Source organism: Somniosus microcephalus, chromosome 25, assembly GCF_052327205.1.
Source record: "Somniosus microcephalus isolate GS21.2 chromosome 25, FLI_Smic_1.0, whole genome shotgun sequence".
Lineage (NCBI taxonomy): Eukaryota > Metazoa > Chordata > Chondrichthyes > Squaliformes > Somniosidae > Somniosus > Somniosus microcephalus.
This window is the reverse complement of record NC_141011.1, coordinates 27,156,304-27,171,276: the sequence shown is the minus strand read 5'-3', so window position 1 is coordinate 27,171,276 and position 14,973 is coordinate 27,156,304. Positions and strand designations below refer to the sequence as shown.

General features: G+C 49.9%; 1 protein-coding gene across 5 annotated transcripts in view; it reads right to left on the bottom strand.

Annotated features, from left to right (window-relative positions):
- Nucleotides 1-14,973, bottom strand: part of LOC147100558 (kazrin-like) — a 701,207-nt gene that overhangs the window by 36,932 nt on the left and 649,302 nt on the right. For all 5 annotated transcript variants that reach the window (XM_085966932.1, XM_085966930.1, XM_085966931.1 and 2 more), the window contains 4 exons: nucleotides 12,614-12,819; nucleotides 7,678-7,796; nucleotides 6,048-6,279; nucleotides 2,496-2,597 (listed from right to left, as the gene is read on the bottom strand). In XM_085966932.1, coding sequence (XP_085823058.1) covers nucleotides 2,496-2,597; nucleotides 6,048-6,279; nucleotides 7,678-7,796; nucleotides 12,614-12,819 — 659 coding nt within the window. The remainder of the gene's footprint in view (nucleotides 1-2,495; nucleotides 2,598-6,047; nucleotides 6,280-7,677; nucleotides 7,797-12,613; nucleotides 12,820-14,973) is intronic.

Genomic DNA, 14,973 nt, shown 5'->3' with positions numbered 1-14,973 from the left:
GTCAGGGCTGCTGGGTAGGGTTGCCAGCCCTCCTTGAATTAAAGATTAATCTTGTGGAAACTGCTGTGAGCAACCTAGAAGAAAATCATTGGGGCATTCTGTGTGTGTGCTTTTATCTTTTTCTTTGAACACTTCCATTTGTCAGTTATAAAAATATTGGAGATCTGAAAAAGGTGGTTTGACCGACAGTCAAGAACCATCCAATTAAAAAAAAAATTTTTTTTATTCATTGATGGGATGTGGGCGTCGCTGGCTAGGCCTGCATTTAGTGCCCATCCCTAATTGCCCTTGAGAAGATGGTGGTGAGCCGCCTTCTTGAACCGCTGCAGTCCATATGGTGTAGGTACACCCACAATGCTGTTAGGAAGGGAGTTCCAGGATTTTGGCCCAGCGACAGTGAAGGAACGGCGATACAGGTCCAAGTCAGGATGGTGTGTGGCTTGGAGGGGAACTTGTAGGTGGTGATGTTCCCATGCGTCTGCTGCCCTTGTCCTTCTAAGTGGTAGAGGTCACGGGTTTGGAAGGTGCTGTTGAAGGAGCTTTGGCGAGTTGCTGCAGTGCATCTTGTAGATGGTACACACTGCAGCCACAGTGCGCCGGTGGTGGAGGGAGTGAATGTTGAAGGTGGTGGATGGAGTGCCAATCAAGCGGGCTGCTTTATCCTGAATGGTGTCGAGCTTCTTGAGTGTTGTTGGAGCTGCACTCATCCAGGCAAGTGGAGAGTATTCCATCACACTCCTGACTTGTGCCTTGTAGATGGTGGAAAGGCTTTGGGGAGTCAGGAGGTGAGACACTCGCCGCAGAATTCCCAGCCTCTGGCCTGCTCTTGTAGCCACAGTATTTATATGGCTGGTCCAGTTCAGTTTCTGATCAATGGTAACCCCCAGGATGTTGATAGTGGGGGATTCAGCGATGGTAATGCCATTGAATGTCAAGGGGAGATGGTTAGAGTCTCGCTTGTTGGAGATGGTCATTGCCTGGCACTTGTGTGGTGCGAATGTTACTTGCCACTTGTCAGCCCAAGTCTGAATGTTGTCCAGGTCTTGCTGCATATGGACACGGACTGCGTCAGTATCTGACGAGTCTCGAATGGTACTGAACAGTGTGCAATCATCAGCGAACATCCCCACTTCTGACCTTATGATGGAGGGAAGGTCATTGATGAAACAGCTGAAGATGGTTGGGCCTAGGACACTGCCCTGAGGAACTCCTGCAGTGATGTCATGTGACTGAGATGAATGACCTCCAACAACCACAGCCAACTTCCTTTGTGCTAGGTATGATTCCAACCAATGGAGAGTTTTCCCCTTGATTCCCATTGACTTCAGTTTTGCTAGGGCTCCTTGATGCCACACTCGATCAAATGCTGCCTTGATGTCAAGGGCAGTCACTCTCACCTCACCTCTTGAGTTCAGCTCTTTTGTCCATGTTTGGACCAAGGCTGTAATGAAGTCAGGAGCTGAGTGGCCCTGGCGGAACCCAAACTGGGCGTCAGTTAGCAGGTTATTGCTGAGTAAGTGCCGCTTGATAGCACTGTCGACGACACCTTCCATCACTTTGCTGATGATTGAGAGTAGACTGATGGGACAGTAATTGGCTGGGTCGGATTTGTCCTGCTTTTTGTAGACAGGACATACTTGGGCAATTTTCCACATTGCCGGGTAGATGCCAGTGTTGTAGCTGTACTGGAACAGCTTGGCTAGGGGCGCAGCTAGTTCTGGAGCACAATTGGGTAACAAAGAATCTGTTTGCTTCCCAGTTGGCGCGGGAAGGCTGTCAGGCGACCAGTGGCGGGAGTGTGGGGGGGGCGGGGTGGTTGGATGCAGCAGGTCATGTGATGAAACCTCCAGAAATATGTCCAATCTGAGTTGTCAACCCCACTGCTAGCTGCAGGCACAGGCTGGAGACAGGACAACAACACTGTAGCCCCGATTCTGTCCCCTGCACACGGGTCTGGTGGGCCTCGCTAATTCGTGCCACGTGAAAATGCTCATCCTCAGGAAGCCTTCGTCAACCAGCCTGCACTGCCCAGGGTTGGTGGGTGGGAACTCCAACTGGGCAGAGACAAAAATGGTGCTGGGGGTCTAAGAGATGTCACCTGACACCCCTTACTTGCAGGCACACACAAGGCTCTTGCCTGTTTCTGGTGGGTTCCGGCCAGCAGGACTCCAAGTCCGCCCAATAATTGGAACGGATGTCAAAGCAGCGATAAGTCGGTGGGTCGAGCAGCTGTTCCATTTCGGTGCCTCCAGTGCTCCATCTTTGAGCGCAAACAGGCCGGGAGCAAGATGAAAATCACCCTTCACCCCCCACCCCCCCGCCATGTATTCCCTAACATTCCCCTCTCCTTATCCCAGCGGAGATGTTAACCCATTTAACACAAAATAGCAGAAAGAGAACGACGCGCGAACACGTTAAGAGATCTTCCCCTAATGTCGGCAACAGCCATTTTTAGATCTGCACCTTGTGCGGGTGGAATGGCTGGGGTCACGTACCTTCAGATCAATCTCCCTCACCCATTTAATGACCCGCTGGTTGGTCCAGACCAGAGGATCCACATTGTGATTTTCACACCAGGCTCTTCTTTCATGTAGAATCTGTAAACAAGAGGAGCTGGTCACCTTCAGACACTGGGTAAACATTACAGGCCCACCCCACACCCGTCGACACTTTGGGGATCTAATTGAGGTGTTTAAGATGATCAAAGCAGTCGATAGAGAAACTATTTCCTCTGGTGGGGGAGTCCAGAACAAGGGGGCACTAACTTAAAATTAGAGCCAGGTCGTTCAGGGGTGATGTCAGGAAGCACTTCTTCACACGAAGTTTAGGGGAAATCTGGAACTCTCTCCGCCAAAAAGCTGTTGAGGCTGGAGGTCAATGGAGAATTGCAAAACTGAGATCGACAGTTTTATGTTAGGTAAGGGTATTAAGGGATTTGGAACCAATGCGGACAAATGGAGTTATGATACAGATCAGCCATGATTTAATTGAATGGTGGAACAAGGTAGAGGGGCTGAATGGCCTCCTCCTGTTCCTATGTTCCAATCTGTGTCACTGGAGACAGAGATAAACATAGAGAGCAGGAAACGCTGGCCCATCTGCCTCAGGAGCGGTTAACGTTTCGGGTAGAGACTGTGGTGACGGGTTGACAGGTAGAATGTTAACTTGGCTTTTCTCTCCAGGTTTCCAGCATGCTCTGTCCTCGTCTCATGTTGCTGAAGACTGGGCACAGGAGTGTGTTTGAGTTTGGCACTGGTTGGAGTGTGGGCAGTTCTCCAGCTAACCTGGGCAAATAAAATCCAGTGAGGAACTGCACCCTGCGCTCAAATCTCATTATCCCTTCTACAACAGCCTTCACTTCAAATATCATCAAACAAGTGCACAGAAACAGCAGGAAGTCATCCAATGTATGATACGAATAGTGCATTGAGAAATGTGCTGCCTTGTAAGACAGCTGAACTATCTCTCCTGCATCATAAGGCCTTGGAAATTGCCATAATATTCAGAGCACGGCTGCAAGGTTCCCTGGCTGAGGCTATTTTATTCAGAGGTAGAATTCCAAGTCTTTATCATTTCCAGGGTTCACCTAAAAAAACTACAAGTGCTCCCTTGTTTAAAGCAAACTCGCTCTGTTTTATACTGTTTTCATTAAATGTTGTTTCCAGATATCCATTCATTCATTTGCTCTCTCTGTCCTCAACACTGTGCATTCACTTCTCAGGACAGTCTCTTTATCTCTGTCTCCCCAGCCCCCCCCCCCCCCCACTCACTGCACCCCCATTCCCCCTCCCCGCTGTACAACCACTCTCCATCTCTCCAGGATCTTCTGTCTCTCATGTATCATGAGAAGAATCTGCTCGCTCTCGTAAATGAAACAAGAACATGTTAGAATGACGCAGCGGCTTCAGCACATTCTGAAAGGGAAGAGACAGAGAGCAGATCACCGTGCGAGTGAACGTTCTCCAGGAAGGTCAGGGAATTCAAAATGGGAGTTTACCATATTAATGTTTGAGTTGTGACGAATAAACTCCACCTGAAGTGTTAACCTGTTTTTCATTCCTCCAGACCTTGGCTGACCTATGCATTTCCAACAGTTCCTGTTTTCTATTTCAGATTTCCAACCGTTGCTTTTCTTTTTATGCCTCATCTCTCTCATCTTTTTCTCACTATTGCTGGGAGTCGCGTCTTTCTCTATCTTTTACATTCTCTGTCAAAGAAAGAAAAGAAAGACCTGGATTTATACAGCGCCTTTCATGACCTCAGTTCGTCCCAAAGCGCTTTGCAGCCAATGAAGTACTTTTGAAGGGTAGTCACTGTTTTAGTGTGGCGGCCAATTTGCGCACAGCAAGCTCCCACAAACAGCAATGATGATAATGACCAGATAATCTGTTTTAGTGCTGTTGGCTGAAGGATAAATATTGGTCAGGACATCGGGGAGAACTCCCCTGCTCTTCTTCGAATAGTGCCATGGGACTTTATACAACCACCTGAAAGGGCAGACGGAGCCTCGGTTTAACATCTCATCCAAAAGACAGCACTTCCGACAATGCAGCACTGCACTGGGAATGTCAGCCTGGATTTTTGTGCTCAAGTCTCTGGAGTGGGGTTTGAACCCACAACCTTCTGACTCCGAGGCGAGAGCACTCCCAACTGAGCCATGGCTGACACCGTCAAGGCTGGCTGTCTGAGTGCTGCATTTATAGTCTGTCTTTCTCTTTGTGTCTCTGGGAGCTGTTACCATACATCCCATCATTGCAAGAGCAAATATCTGTCCTCGGTTTTTAGGAACCTCAAGTTAGTAAAACTCGGATCAAACAACGAAGAAAATTCTACAGCTTCCTCTTGCAAGTTAAATTCTACAATTAAAACACAATTAAATCTATAAATCCTCAGCCTGCCAGAAACTGTTATCAGAGTGACTCACTTACTTAACCTCACAGTGCGGCAATACCTGTCCTGGAGTGTACATTGTATGCCAAGCAATAACATAATTACAGTGTTTGGAGTTTGCACAGAAGATGCACATGAATGATCAGGGATTTATCTCAGCTGACCTTGGGCGGCGTTGCGTCATGTGACTGACGAGCTGAAGGGTTTAAAACAGTGAAAGGACACGGGGTTTATATATATATATATATATATATATAAATCAGTGCTCCTTGTGGATTCAATCGAAACACTAGAGCACAGCACAGGAGTGGGAGACAGGGTCTGACCCTGGTCTCCTGCACAGGTCCTAGCCACGCTTCCTGCTGGGGCAGCATTGGGGGCACCACAATTGGCCTCAGTACCCTGGGTCAAGGTGGGGAAATACATCGGTCATGGTTCCTGCTCATTCCCAATGACCTGTGCTGGAAGGTGCAGCTATATGGATGTTGAGTAAGCAGGGGATCAGGAGTGGCTGTGATGCCCCCTCCCACTGTTAGTGATCACTGTCTCGGCTTCAACATAAAGAATGACTAGTTGGGTGAGGGACTGTAGCCCCTGTAACTGTCCCCAGTAAAGATGCAATACCTTCTGGGGAAGGGTGGGGGAGAATATTGGTAGAAAAGGGTATTTCTTTTATTTAATATATATAGACTCACAGAATGATACAGTAGAGAAGGAGGCCATTCAGCCCATCAGGCCCGTGCCAGCTCTTTGAAAGAGCTATCCACAGAATTACATCGGATATACGGCACAGAAACAGGCCATTCGGCCCAACCAGTCCATGCCGGCGTTTATGCTCCACTCGAGCCTCCTCCCATCCTTCCTCCTCTAACTCTATCAGCGTAACCCTCTTTTCCCTTCTCCCTCTTATGCTTATCTAGCTTTCCCTTAAATCCAAAAGCCCTGCAAATGTATCCCCTTCAAGTATTTATCCAAATCCCTTTTGAAAGTTAATACTGAATCTGCTTCCACCACCCCTTCAAGCAGTGCATTCCAGATCACAACAATTCGCTGTGTTAAAAAATAAATCTTCTATCTCCCCTCTGGTTCTATTGCCAATTACTACATATAATGTAAAGAGATAAGCAGAGGTTCTCATTCACACACACACAATTCACCTCTCTGTCGAAGTCCCACTGTCGGAACAGCTCAATGCCGAGCAGGAGACTGATCTGGTGAAATTTCTTCGACACATTCAAGTATTTTTCCAGATCCCGCTTCGTCAGCGAGTTCAGCATTCGGCCATCGACAAGGTGGTTGTGGAATGCCTGAGAGTACTGCAGGAGGCCCACGTCGTTCAGCCATGCTTTAGCAACCCAATGGTGGTCCAACTCTGAGGCCTTGGACAACCTAGGGACAATACAGAGATAATAACCGGTTCAGACAGAAACGCTGACAGCTTTGTGGCAAGCACTGCCAGATGTAGATTTAGTTCGACATTTACTTCGTCATGTAAAAGGTTAGGTTATTTGCAGAGGAAAGAAGTCCAGTGAGGTGGAACCAGCCTTCTGATTGGCTGCCTCCATTAGAGAATATGGGTCAAAAGTCATCAGAGGCTTGCGTAACCCACAATGCACTGCGCGTGCAGAGCGGGCAATGACGTGTAACGTTCGGGTTTGCGTAGTGAGCTTAAGAGCGTCTTCACCCATTTTGGAGAGGGAAAGAGGTTGGTGGAGCTCGGTGCCATTTTCGCCATGACGACGACCCATACATGATTGTGGGGGGAGGGCAGGGTCAGGTGATATCATGCGTTCCTTCTGGTATCTGATCTAAATTTACTATTCACTCATTTATATTTCTGACCGTTAGTAGTTTGTCTTAGTTTAATGTAATATTCAGGATTTATCTTATCTAAGTCACATAAGATTTTATATACTTCAACCAGTCTTCTCTCTAGCTTGGAGAGAATGAGGTTTTTAAAAACGTTTTCTTGTATGTTGCCCTCCCCTTACACTTGGAATCTTCGACACCCTTCCCTTACACCACTGATCTTTATCATTACCCATATGGAGTTTGTGTGAGTGTTTCCACTCTATTTTTGTGGTGAGGCTGAGGGTGTGGGTGAGGGGTGAGGGGGAGGAGATGGGGAGAGGTGTGAGGTGAGGGTGTGTGTGAGGGTGTGGAGTGCGGGTGAGGGGTGAGGGTGAGGTGAAGGGTGTGGGTGAGGGGTGCGGGGTGAGGGCCGAGGGTGAGTGTGTGGGTGAGGGTGAGGATGTGGGGTGAGGGTGAGGGGTGAGTTTGAGGGTGTGGGGTGAGGGTGTGAGAAAACGCCCTGAATTACAGTGTACTGGCTGGGTAAGGTGTCATTTACCAAGTTTGCAGTGGGGGAATTAACTTGGTTCGAATTTCCCTCATCACCCAAGCCATCTCGGAGCCACCTGGTTCCCAAAAGTGTCACCCACTTCACCTTCCCCCGCCCCCTAACCCCGCCCCCAGGAGGGCAGAATGCAGAATGTGATGTGTTTCAAGGATCCAAAGCTTTAAATAATTTGAAAGGTGTAGGAACAAAACACTGTCAACTTTATGCCAAAAGGTGGCGAATTGGCACAGGACAGTATCGGGCCGCCGACCCGTGACTCACACTCTGGTACATTTCATTTTAATTCCAGATAAGGGCTGGCACTAAAATTCTGCAGGTACACGTCCAACCAGTTCCCCTGTCCTGACCAGGGCCCTGATGTCAGGAGGCTCCCAGATAACTGGGAAAGGTCGAACTTTACACCGTGCAACCTCAAGGCCTCTGCTCACCCCTTCCCACTCTCAGCTTCCCGGTAGTCCTCAATCGCCAGCCGCAGTTTACGCCGGTGCATCGAGCTGTTTACTCCCAGGCCCAACTCCAAATCATCATCGTTCAGGCTCAACAGTACCTGCGACAGAAAGGAGAAAAGATTAGAACTGGTAAAATGCTCTGGGGTCTGGACTCTTGCCTGGACATGTGATCAGTGGGTGTCAGGGCTCGAGTCTGGGCTATCAGTTGGAGTTAAGGCTTCGGGCCCAGGTGACCAGAAGGAATCAGGGCTTTGAGTCCAGGAGGTCAGTGGGAATCGGCTTTGAGTCCGGGAGATCAGAAGGAATCAGGGCTTTGAGCCCAGGAGATCAGTGGGAATCAGGGCTTTGAGTCCGGGAGGTCAGTGGGAATCAGGGCTTTGAGTCCGGGAGATCAGTGGGAATCAGGGCTTTGAGTCCAGGAGATCAGTGGGAATCAGGGCTTTGAGCCCAGAAGATCAGTGGGAATCAGGGCTTTGAGCCCAGAAGATCAGTGGGAATCAGGGCTTTGAGTCCAGGAGATCAGTGGGAATCAGGGCTTTGAGCCCAGAAGATCAGTGGGAATCAGGGCTTTGAGCCCAGGAGATCAGTGGGAATCAGGGCTTTGAGCCCAGGAGATCAGTGGGAATCAGGACTTTGCGTCCAGGTGATCAGAAGGAATCAGGGCTTTGAGTCCGGGAGGTCAGTGGGAATCGGGGCTTTGAGTCCGGGAGGTCAGTGGGAATCAGGGCTTTGAGTCCAGGAGATCAGTGGGAATCAGGGTTTTGAGTCCGGGATAACAACAGAAAATGCTGGAAACACTCAGCAGGCCAGGCAGTATCCGTGGAGAGAGAAACAGAGTCGACGTTTCGGGTCTGAGGCCCTTCATCAGAACTGCCCCCTCCCTGTCTCTGCACCTGCTTAAAACCTTCTATCTCCAGCTTTTTCCAGTTCTGATGAAGCGTCCCAGACCTGAAACGTTAACTCTGTTTCTCTCTCCACGGATGCTGCCTGGCCTGCTGAGTGTTTCCAGCGTTTTCTGTTGCTATTTCAGATTTCCAGCACCCGCAGTATTTTGCTATTGTCTTTGAGTCCGGGAGATCAGTGGGAATCAGGGCTTCGAGTCCGGGAGGTTAGTGGGAATCACAGCTTCGAGTCCGGGAGAATATCCCATTTTAAAATGGAGAGATGGGGTTTTAGCTAATTAGTTATCACCAGCTGGAAACTAAAATTCACCACGCCGGACTGAGTCGTGTGGATTCCCAATTATCCATCAATTTCTATTATCCACCCAGGCTCAGGGTGGGACCCTCTATCATGGCGGGTAATGAAGGTCTCACAGTATTGAGCTATTGGCGGGGGAGATCCTTTATTAAAAGGTGCATAAAATGCGGAACTGTGATGAAACGGTCATAATGGACTCTACATGCGGCGTACCAGGCTGTTAAGGATCACATACTGATTGAAAGATGGTCCCGCCCTATCCTCAGTTCCTCGGCACAGTCCTGGCGGACATCCGCCATAAATTAGTTTGAAGTCACTTTAATCACTTTGGGTTATTTCCCTCGAGCAGCACATTGCAGTCACCGGCAGCTGAAGCGGCGCCCACTCTCCACCAGGTGGCTCCCCTGCTGCGGATTCTGACTGCGTTTCTTGCAGTCAGGAACCGCGACGATATTGCGTATTGATTGGACGCTGTGTCATCAATATCTAACACAACAACTTGAGCTGTTTATAAACTCCCTAAACCATTAAAGGCAGAATTGATTTTACGATCAGTATAAAGTTCCCCAGCTGGCCGTTTCCAGTGACCAATCCTGACAGGAATCTGACAGGGCGAGACAGACTGGATGCAGGGAGGATGTTTCCCCTGGCTGGGGGGTCTAGAACGAGGGGTCACAGTCTCAGGATACAGGGTAGGATATTTAGGACTGAGATGAGGAGAAATTTCTTCACTCAGAGGGTGGTGAACCTGTGGAATTCTCTACCACAGAAGGCTGTGGAGGCCAAGTCACTGAATATATTTAAGAAGGAGATAGATAGATTTCTAGACACAAAAGGCATCAAGGGGTACGGGGAGAGAGCAGGAATATGATATTGAGATAGAGGATCAGCCATGATCATATTGAATGGCGGAGCAGGCTCGAAGGGCCGAATGGCTGACTCCTGCTCCTATTGTTCTATGTTTCTATCCTACTCCCCGCCCTTTATGGTACAGTTACATATCCCCCTGGTTTCCTCCCTCTCCTAAAGACACAGGTTCTGCCTGGAGTACGGTCCCATGGGATTTTCGGTACCTCACTCAAGTGGACACGCTTCACCTGTGAGCCTGGTTCAGCAAAGTCCTGGAATTTCCTCGAAACTTGCAGCGAAACAGTACGGCGGAATGCCGATTCTCAGGGCGAAACACTGGGGAAATTTGCGCGTAAGTGAGCGGCACGCCGGTTACGCCACGCTGGAGTTTACTCCATCTTTTGTACCGGTTCAGCAAATCCTTCGCCGAAACTCCCCGCCACTCATTAACATAGCCCCGCCCCCGTGCCAACGACCAGAGAACGCACGTTTCCTGCGTTTACACCAGGTGTGGAACGGGATCTTGACTTACGCCCAAAGTTTTAGACGCATGCGGAACCCAAAGTCCTGGTGCTTTATGGGAATTTTTTTAAACAAGCTTTTTAATTTCTCCTCACTGTGACCGGCAATTGTAGTTTCTGGATCTTCAAATGCATTTTTAAGGCATCAGAATTAAAAATTGAAAAGCTTCCAGGATTGCATTTTCTTAAATATGCTGTGCCTAATGTGTGTAAATGATGGTTTGATGGCCTCAAACTTTAATTTTCACACATAATGAGGGATTTAAAGAGGGAATTGAAGTTCAGCGTTCCCCTCGGGCTTCGATTGTTACACTGATTTTGATTTGATTATGCTGTTTTTTTCATTCCAGAATATGCTAATGAGATCAGCAGGAAATTTCAGTGTAAGTACCAGCTGGCAAGATCGGCATTAAAAGTGCCGTAAATTTTGGCATAAGTTGCGGTCACAGTGCTGCAGGAAATTGGGGCAGCCTCGGCCCCGGCTCCCAGTGAATGAAGGGCTGGGGCAGCCTCAGGTCCCCTGGTGAGTGAAGGGCTGGGGCAGACTCGGGCCCAGTGAATCAGGGTTAGGGGAGCCTCGGGCCCAGTGAGTGAAGGATTGGGGGAGTCTCGGCCCCCAGTGAGTGAAGGGCTGGGGGAGCCTTGGGTCCAGTGAGTGAAGGACTGGGGGAGCCTCGGGGCCCCCCAGTGAGTGAAGGGCTGGGGGAGCCTTGGGCCCCTCAGTGAGTGAAGGATTGGGGGAGCCTTGGGCCCAGTGAGTGAAGGGCTGGGGCAGCCTTGGGCCCAGTGTGAAGGGCTGGGGGAGCCTCAGCCCCCAGTGAATCAGGGTTAGGGGAGTCTCAGGCCCCCCCAGTGAGTGAAGGGCTGGGGCAACCTTGGGCCCAGCGAGTGAAGGATTGGGGGAGCCTTGGGCCCCCCAGTGAGTGAAGGGCTGGGGCAACCTTGGGCCCAGTGAGTGAAGGATTGGGGGTGCCTCGAGCCCCCAGTGAGTGAAGGGCTGGGGGAGCCTCAGTCCCCAGGGAATCAGGGTTAGGGGAGCCTCGGGCCCCCCAGTGAGTGAAGGGCTGGGGCAGCCTTGGGCCCAGTGAGTGAAGGATTGGGGGAGCCTCGGCCCATGGTGAGTGAAGGGCTGGGGCAGCCTCGGGCCCCCCAGTGAGTGAAGGGCTGGGGCAGCCTCGGGCCCCCCAGTGAGTGAAGGGCTGGGGCAGCCTTGGGCCCAGTGAGTGAAGGATTGGGGGCGCCTCGAGCCCCCAGTGAGTGAAGGGCTGGGGCAGCCTTGGGCCCAGTGAGTGAAGGATTGGGGGAGCCTCAGCCCCCAGTGAGTGAAGGGCTGGGGCAGCCTTGGGCCCAGTGAGTGAAGGATTGGGGGCGCCTCGAGCCCCCAGTGAGTGAAGGGCTGGGGCAGCCTTGGGCCCAGTGAGTGAAGGGCTGGGGCAGCCTTGGGCCCAGTGAGTGAAGGGCTGGGGCAGCCTCGGCCCCTAGTGTGAAGGTTTAGGGGAGCCTCGGGCCCCCCCGTTGAGTGAAGGGCTGGGGCAGCATTAGCATTTAGGGGAAGACATGGACCATAACACAACATTGCACGGAGATCAGTGAGCTGGAAAGGCTCCACATTTGGACTTTAGAGATAGGGACTGTGCTCAGTGTTACTAACAGCCAGCGAAGGTTTTGAGGTAGACTAGGCTATACTAGCTCCAAATATCCTGTCCTACTTGCTGTTCCTCCTCCCTGCACCTTCACTCTGTTGAATTCAAGAATCATCGTACTGCTTCCTGCTCTAGCACCTCAACAGTATGGAACTCCGCCCCTCTCTCCATCTTCGCCCCTCCGACAACCTACAGCTGATTAACACGCAAGCTTGATGCCATCTAATTACTTCAGGTTTCACAAGAAAAAGAATATATTTCTCCAGCAGCCTGAGTCCTCAGGCAACTCTCAGTAATTGCATACAGTGCAGATAAACAGTCAAAATATGAAGCATACGAACAATTAACAGGCCTTGCGTCAGGCTGTGCTAATATATTTCATCCTCTTCAATTTTCACTAATCCAAGGTGTCAGTTGTGTGATTCACCAAGAATAAGCAGAGCACAAGGCTGCAGAGCATGGAGAAAAGGTGGGGTTGGGGGACTTGGGGGGGTTCAGATGTTTCTCCCTCTCTCTGACATACTCTGTGTTGTGGGTTGGTCAGTGTGAATGAGTGGCCCTCTCCTTCTCTCTGCACACACCAGAGTCCCAGCAGTGGGGTGTGCCTATGGCTGTTGCATATGAGCCAATCTCTGTGGGGTACTATAGGGTCCCTGGACCAGGGAAGAGTTAAATATGTAGGCTGGGTTCCCATATTCTTACCCTTCCACTTTTGACATTCTCGGTGCAGGATTTGATGTACATTGGCATCGCCATGACAACCTCCAGCCAGGCCTGTACCGTACCGGCTTTCCATTGAGACATTGGCATCATTCTTGCGATCTCCACTTGCTGTAGCCTGTCCAGCTGCTCATCCCCCTCCGACAGGCTGAGGCTCAGGTGCGTGGGGCTGGACAGACTGTCAGAATCTGTAGGGGAATGGAAAAAAATTAACATCAGTAACGTCGCAGAACAACATTTTTTAATCAGGCCGATCTCAGGACAGTTTTGCGGCAAAAGGCCGCTCTCACTGCTTTCCGCCGCCCAGGTTCAGAGTGACTGTGTGGAATTAGCAGACAGCTGAAGCCTATTGTCCATACTGTTACAGGAAAATAGGTAGAGGAGCAGGCCATTCAGCCCCTCGAGCCTGTTCCGTCATTCAATTAGATCATGGCTGATCGGTACCTCAGCTCCCATTTACTCACCTTTGACCTCTATCCCTTGACAACCCCTTACCCAATAAAAATCTGTCGATCTCAGCCGTGAAAATTTCAGTTGAATCAGCATCCACAGCCTTTTGGGGGAGAGAGGTCCAGATTTCCTCTACCCTTTGTGTGAAAAAGTGCTTCCTGATTTCACTCCTGAACGGCCTGGCTCTAATTTTAAGATTGTGCCCCCTTATTCTGGGTTCCCCCACCAGAGGAAACAGCTTCTTCACATCTACTCTATCGAATCCCTTCATCATTTTAAACATCTCGATTAGATCACCCTGCAATCTTCTAAACTCTCGACAATACAAGCCAAGTTTATGGAACCTGGCCTCGTAAATTAACCCTTTTAGCCCCGGTATCATTCTGGCGAATCTACACTGCACCCCTCCTGAGGTGCGGTGCCCAGAACTGAATGCAGTGCTCCAGGTGGGGTCTGACCAAGGCTCTGTTTATCTTCCTCACTCATATGTACTAAGCCCACACACCCGTACTCCTTCCTGTCTCAATTATCTAGCCAATTGCATATGCTATAAATCGTGGAATATTTATAATATTCTACAAGTCAGGAAGATCCAGATTCAATCGGTAGTCTGTGCTGAGTTAACTGACCTCAGCTGAGATGATGGTGGTGGACCATTAGTATCCCTCGACTTCGGGGCGGGGAGGGCCAAAGTTCCTGCTCCTGACCTCTATGCAGTGATTCCTGCTAGAAATGCAAATGGAAGGACATTGAATGAAGACAGGATGAGGATGAGGCTGAGCTGTGCTGGCCCTATAGTGGAGGCTCACAAAGGAAGAATGGCCCACAGGAGCGGTATAGGAGCTGTATGGAATGGTATAGGAGCTGTATGATACCATATAGGAGAGGTATAGGAGCTATATGGAATGGTATAGGAGAGGTATAGGAGCTGTATGGAATGGTATAGGAGCCATGGTGTGAAGATGCCGGTGTTGGACTGGGGTGGACAAATGTAAGAAGTCACACAACACCAGGTTATAGTCCAACAGTTTTATTTGAAATCACAAGCTTTCGGAGCGCTGCTCCTTCGTCAGGTGAAGTGGAGAGATGCATAAAGACACAGCTTATATAGTCAGAGAATAATACCAGATGATTACAGGTAATCTTTCTAACTGCCATTTATCACACCTCGGCAGAGAGATAATCACAGCAATCAAAGGTGTGAATGGTGTCCAAACAGGTCAGTCAGGAAAACATTACATCAAAGAACAATGAGGTGGAGTCACAAGGGGTCAAATGTTGCAGATGCTGGGGTCTGTATAAAAAACAAAAAAACAGACAAAAAAACATTTTTTTTGCTGGAAATCACAGCAGGTCCGGCCACATCTGTGTAGAGAGAACAAGCCAACGACGACTCGAGTCTGGATGACCCTACGTCAGGTGGGGTTACATATAGCGTGACATGAACCCAAGATCCCGGTTGAGGCCGTCCTCATGAGTGCGGAACTTGGCTATCAGTTTCTGCTCGACGATTTTGCGTTGTCGTATGTCTCGAAGGCCGCCTTGGAGAATGCTTACCCGAAGATCGGAGGCTGAATGTCCTTGACTGCTGAAGTGTTCCCCGACTGGGAGGAAAGGATGCCCCGGAGCATGGTACATCGGCGAGACCATGCAGACACTGCGACAACGGATGAACGGACACCGCGCAACAATCGCCAGGCAGGAGTGTTCCCTCCCAGTCGGGGAACACTTCAGCAGTCAAGGACATTCAGCCTCCGATCTTCGGGTAAGCATTCTCCAAGGCAGCCTTCGAGACACACGACAACGCAAAATCGTAGAGCAGAAACTGATAGCCAAGTTCCGCACTCATTAGGACAGCCTCAACCGGGATCTTGGGTTCATGTCACGCTACA